Source organism: Cyprinodon variegatus, unplaced genomic scaffold (assembly GCF_000732505.1).
Source record: "Cyprinodon variegatus isolate N-32 unplaced genomic scaffold, C_variegatus-1.0 Scaffold43, whole genome shotgun sequence".
NCBI lineage: Eukaryota > Metazoa > Chordata > Actinopteri > Cyprinodontiformes > Cyprinodontidae > Cyprinodon > Cyprinodon variegatus.
Window position 1 is genome coordinate 109,045 of NW_015150496.1, and position 5,915 is coordinate 114,959.

The following is a 5,915-nucleotide window of genomic DNA, read 5'->3' on the forward strand; positions in this document are numbered from 1 at the left end:
AGCTCTGACCATCACCACCAAACAGCAACCTGAGTCCACTTTGACATTCTGCCCAATTTGATGCTGGTGCTATAAGATTTTATTATTTGTCAAACAAAAGCCAAAGTATAACTTCACATAATGCTCGACATTCCTAATTTTAGTGAAAAAAGTGCTTCTTGTAGGATTTGTCATAGAATACAACTTGTTTTTTCGTATTAATAGGACTTTTTCTCTTAATTTTATGACTATTCTTGTTGGGACTTTATTCCCGTAAGCTTACGACTTTATTCTCAAAATAGAAGGGGGGGAAAAATCTCTAGCCTGGTCCTAATACTCCGTCGAAAGGAGATGGGTTTTTTGTTCAAGAGATTGAATGCTGAAAAAATACTGAAAAAAAGAATAAAAAGAAAACAAAATATGAAAAGATGCTGCTAAAGCTGGTTGGATGGCCTTTCTATCCACCAGCAGAGTCCTGGACCAACATTGGCTAAAGGTCACTCAGCAATGAAGAAGCCAGCCCTACAGAACTCATATTTAAGTGTTTTGTCATAATAACTATAGTCTATATATGTAAAGGAAAAAGTGGAAAGTCTCTAAAGGCCTGAGGACATCCTTACTGGGAAATACAGGGGACATCATCAAGTCATTGTCTAATATTGTTGTAGAAGGGCTGATGCACTTTAGAAAAGCGAGTCACAGGAAAAGAAGGCATCCAAAGAAACATCTTAAAGTATCGGTCAGGAAATTAGTTGAATAAATAAGAGGAAAATGGGCCAAATTAGTAACAAGCAGCTTATAGCCAACACCAAGCCTTGAACTCACTCCCATTGAAATTTGGAAACAAAAAAACAGTTGTGTTAACAAGCAGGCCAATAAAACTGACCCAGTTCTCTAAGGAGGAATGGGCTAAAATTCCTACAAACTATTTATAAAAGTGTTTAGAAAGAAACTAAAACACATTTGATCAAACTGAGACAGTTTAAAAGTAATGGGCCTGCCTCTCCACTACAGTGTCTATGTACATTTGTTAGTTTGCCGGCAAAAACAGGAGACTTGACAGTCATCCGTTCATCTCACTCTCCAGCTCTCTCATGCATAAAAATAAAAATGTTAAAGATAAAACTCTAATTTGACTTACTCAGACAGAACTAAACATTCCACATTTTATGTGATAACAAATCCAAGAAGCTGCCGTGGATTTAAAATTAATTCATGTCTGACGTTTAGAAGAGTTTTAAGCACAACATGTTGCTGAACCTCCTTTCTTTACTTTCTATCCATTTTCTTTTCATGTTATTTCAAAAGTAGCTTGATCCCCCATAGAGCTAAATGACTGTTCTTTATTTTTACTAAATAATAACCAATTTAACTAGTGTCCCTGATACGCCAGCTGCAAGTGTAGTGAATTGATCGTTCTGTCATCAGTCCATAAAAAATACGTTATAATAGCTTGCCTGATGAAAAACTAGCTTTGAATAACAGCAGACTGATTGTGCAAGGCTCCGACTTCAAGTCTGGAGCACTTGTAAAATATTGTACCTGAGAGTAGAAATTAGGGGTAGAACGGTTCACAAAATCCACGGTTCGGTTCGGTTCATGGTTTCGTGGTCACGGTTTTCGGTTCGGTATATGTTGATCCCATAAAAATTGGGAAAATCCCATAAAACTTAACGAAAAAAAGCCCCAAAAATTAATGAATTGTAATTATTTTTAATGATCGGCAGAAACCATGGATCATGGACGGGAGCCACAGCGGAGGCTGTAGGCTTTGCTTTGAGCAGCCGGTCTGGAGTGCAGCGCAGCGGAGCGCTGACGGAGTATGTGGGATTTTGGGGTTAGCATGACATGTTGGTCATGTTGCTGTTAGCATAAACAAAACGTGTTGCACAATGCTTTCACACTGTTGCACTTTAATCCACAACTTTCTTTCCGCCGTCATCGTAGGTCACTCTAAATGCAAAGTGGTCCCATACAGCAGACCTATAAAGTGCTGCTGGCGCGTCTTCCAACTCCTCTTCTTTCCCACTCGCCATACCCACACAATTCTCCACAAAAACAGATTCTTTTCTGCTTCACCCGGCTACGCTGCTTCGCTTCTTCTTCTTCTTCTTGTTTACTACTGGTGGTTGGCTTTGGTCGCAGTAGCGCCACCTTCTGCTCTGGAGTGTAAACGCTTCGCCTATGAGAAAAAGGAGCAGCGCATGAACCGAACGCAACACACGTGAATAGAACCGAGACAGTCGAACCGAACGGTTCAGACAGTTTTCATAAACCGTCCCATCCCTAGTAGAAATGGGAGAAAAATTGTGAATTTTCTTTCTAAGAATCTATAAACAATTTAAGAATGATTTTGTTTGTAATAATGCTTCTTGGATGAGATCCATAGTTTATACATACTGAGGAGATGGATGGAACATCTGTGGAGGAAAATGTCTCTTTCTCCCTCATTATTCTGACATAAAGACAAAAAAACTGAACTCCTAACTGACGTAGAGCAGGATAACTTTAGTCAGATTCAATATCACACAGGAGCAAAGCATTGTTTAATATTTGAATCCTACATACTACCATTAAACCATATACAGACAAAGGTCCACTGTGCCTAAAAATAGTAAATGCCCATGGTGCCTGCAAACTTGGGGTTAGTGAGAAAACTCGACTAACATTTTGAATTAATGTAGTTCAGGTAAATGTGAACATGGTTGACAGCTTGTTAGGGGGCAGATTAATGATAGTTTGGTGAAAAGAATGGTGAGTTCAGTGTGTTTGTGAGTGCATGATGTAGATCTGAGGAGATATATTTCTCCTTTTTACTATGCTTGGTGGATATTTATTGATGTTTTGATCTCTTGGTAAGTCCTGATTACAGTTTTTTTGTCTCCTCACTGGAAACAGGACAAGTCGTCCCAGGCCCTCAGCCTGAGCAACGTGGCGGGGGTCTTCTACATCCTCGTCGGGGGCCTGGGTCTGGCAATGCTGGTGGCCCTCATCGAGTTCTGCTACAAGTCGCGCAACGAGGCCAAAAGAATGAAGGTGGAGACCCAGTCCCCTTCCCAAACCCAGTCCCAACACCCCCATTACCACCACTCCCACCGCCGCTGCTACCCCTGTCGCGCCGGCAGCCCCCGCCATAGTCCAGAGCCTAGCCAAACCCAAAGCCCCAGGCGCAGCAGCAGCATCCACAACTTAGCAGAATTTAGTGAGGTTTTCAATGGTTATGGCAGCGACGGGGAGGCTAAGATGTAGATGTGGTTTCCGTAGAAGCTTCACCCTTTGCTCCCCCCCTCACTAGCTCCCTGCTCAGAGACTGTAAGTGAAACCTGTTGCCTCACTTCCCTGTGCCCGCTCCGCCATGCTGAATGACTGTGGTGACCAGTGGCAAAAGCGCTTCCCACTTCCCTGTCCTAGCTTCTCACTTTGTGCTAATGTGATGTCCTGGTCTGCGTTTGAGCTTTCCCTCAGTGTGACAGGAGGTGATGAGTCATCCTCAGACTTTATGTCGTCTCTAACGCTTCGCAGTTTGAGTGGCTACAGAGACTGCACCTCATTCATCACACAGAAACCTTTTTTCCTAACAAAACAAAATAAGCATATTTTAATTTTCAGTCTCAATTTTCCAGAGAAACCACAGTAGATATAATAAAGAAATATTTCTCACTTACAGTGCCTTCCACAATTTGGTACATTTATTAAGCCGTGAAAATAATACCATATATGAAATATAGTGCATTGTAAACACCTATCTAGCTATCGGCATGTCTTAATTAAACACTTAATAAGGTAATTCATATAATTGGGAACCGCTTTGAGATCTTAAACAGATAATTAACCACAATCAAAAAAGGAAACCCAGACACCAACCCTCCCAGTGAGTTCAACCAGTCAGTTCTAGTTCTGTTTCAGCTCTCCTACTAGTGAGATATGTCCAGAAATCCTTCAATCAGAGGTGTCTCTGAGGCACAGATTCACAAGCTGCCTTAACTAATTCCTCTTAATATAGAGGAGGTAGAGCTAACAGGGGTGAGCAGACCAGAGAAATGCACGAGTTAATGCAGACCTAACACCCAATCTTAGGTAAACTACACATCAGGATACTTTTAACTCCTCTGTATGGCATAAAGAGGCAGTTTACGCTTTTCTGTTCAAGAAACAGACTCTCATCCCAGCTGGAAACCTTTCCAGTGCAGGCAGAAGATCATGTTCTGAATAAAGTAGTAGCCATTCAAAATTTCCACAAGTTCCTTGATGGATCCTTGGCTGGTCCTTGGCTAGTCCCCTACTATTCCTTTTTAAACATCTAAAGTATTCTTTTTAATAGTCATGATTTGTGGACATTAACACCTAAAGAGAAGCACCATCTCCTGGTCAGACCCTGTAATTCAGTGAAAGGGTGGAGTCAGAGTAAAACAATGTGCACACCCATGAGAAGGCCCTTGGCTGATAGTTGGAGGGGATTTTGCTGCCATTCGGCGGGCTATCACTGGGAAGGGCCATTTCGAATGGCTGCTACTGTACATCAACAGAGCGACATCATCTGCAAAAGGTCAAGCGGTTGCCCAATGCAGACACCCTTCTTCCAATAACCAGGCCCACTTGCATTGTGTACATGCTAGATTTGGTGCTAATCCTTTTCTTTTTCCATGCAAGGATCAGTGTTTTAACCCCCAACTCTCAGCAACACCAATAATATGCTTTCTTGTTGCATTCGTTAATAACTGGGATCAACTTCCCGCTTGTTTGCCAGTCCAAATACGTTCTTCCCAGTTCTTCGGAACGAGTTCACAGCCAGAACATTAAACATGTTTGGACATACGATGTTTGGAAGGTAGCTTTTAAAGTAGCCTGGTAATATCTGACCTGGTGATGAATGCCAGCTAAATGCCCAAAATTGAGTTTAGGACCGCAGTCCCAACACCAAACCAAATATTTTTTCAGATTTCCGCCTTTCTTATTGAACATTCTGCTAAACTCTTTTCTCTGAATTCCTCAGCATTTCTGAGATTTAGCTTCTGACATATAAAGGTTTCTGGTACAACTTAACCATCTTCCAAGGTGCATGAAGGGGGTCAACAAAGTGGTGAGGTGAAAACTTCAGCAACACTTGAGGTATTTTGAACTAATTTTATTAGCAGCACATGTCTGCTGTTTACGAACCCGAGCCAGCCAAGATCTGAAGGCATCCACCTTTACCCACAGTTTGAATTACGGACATTTTATCTGGAATAATAATTCCAACAATCTCAAATATTTGACGACTACGGTGTAGATAAGTAAAGTTTTTTACTCAGGCTTTTCAATTATCAGCTATCAGATTATGAGGTAAATGATCAACTGATTCTCCTCTAAACATTACAGTAAAATAAACACTTGTTTATCCTAAGGCCTCGTCTTCTATCCCTTAGGAAACATGATCAGTGAGGATCAGTGTTTCACATTCACAGTTGTGAGGACATTGCATTAAAGTGCAAAGCATTTGTCCATTTTACGCTGTCTTAAATATTCTCAGGCTGAATCTGAATCATGCAAACCAAAAAGGACTCTTAAGCATCAGCGGTAGCCATAATTGCTATCTGAATGGTGCTGGCAGTTAGGAAGGAAGTAGGAAGAGGAAGGAGGATGCTTTCTAATAGTTATTAATTTAGCATAGAGACCTCTTGATGCTTCTATCCACCACTTAAAAGGTTTCACTTAATCCTTTGCGTGACAGGATGTATATGCATAGTCCACCTCACAGAATCGAACGAAAATTTATAATTTCTTCACGTTTGTCCATCCATTTTCTTCCGCTTTATCCGACGCCGGTTCATGGAGGCAGCAGTCTAAGCAAAGATGCCCAGACTTCCGATCAACACACACCTCCTCCAGCTGTTCTGGGCGACACCAGGCCAGCTCAGAGACATATGCCCCATTTACACTACCCTTGAAAAACCGTG

At 41.5% G+C, this 5,915-nt stretch overlaps 1 protein-coding gene across 1 annotated transcript in view; it reads left to right on the plus strand.

The window, feature by feature from the left end:
- LOC107081866 (glutamate receptor 4) overlaps positions 1-5,915 on the plus strand; it is a 119,732-nt gene that overhangs the window by 108,515 nt on the left and 5,302 nt on the right. Inside the window, exon 13 of the mRNA XM_015370205.1 lies at positions 2,878-3,015. Within this exon, the coding sequence (XP_015225691.1) occupies positions 2,878-3,015 (138 nt within the window). The remainder of the gene's footprint in view (positions 1-2,877; positions 3,016-5,915) is intronic.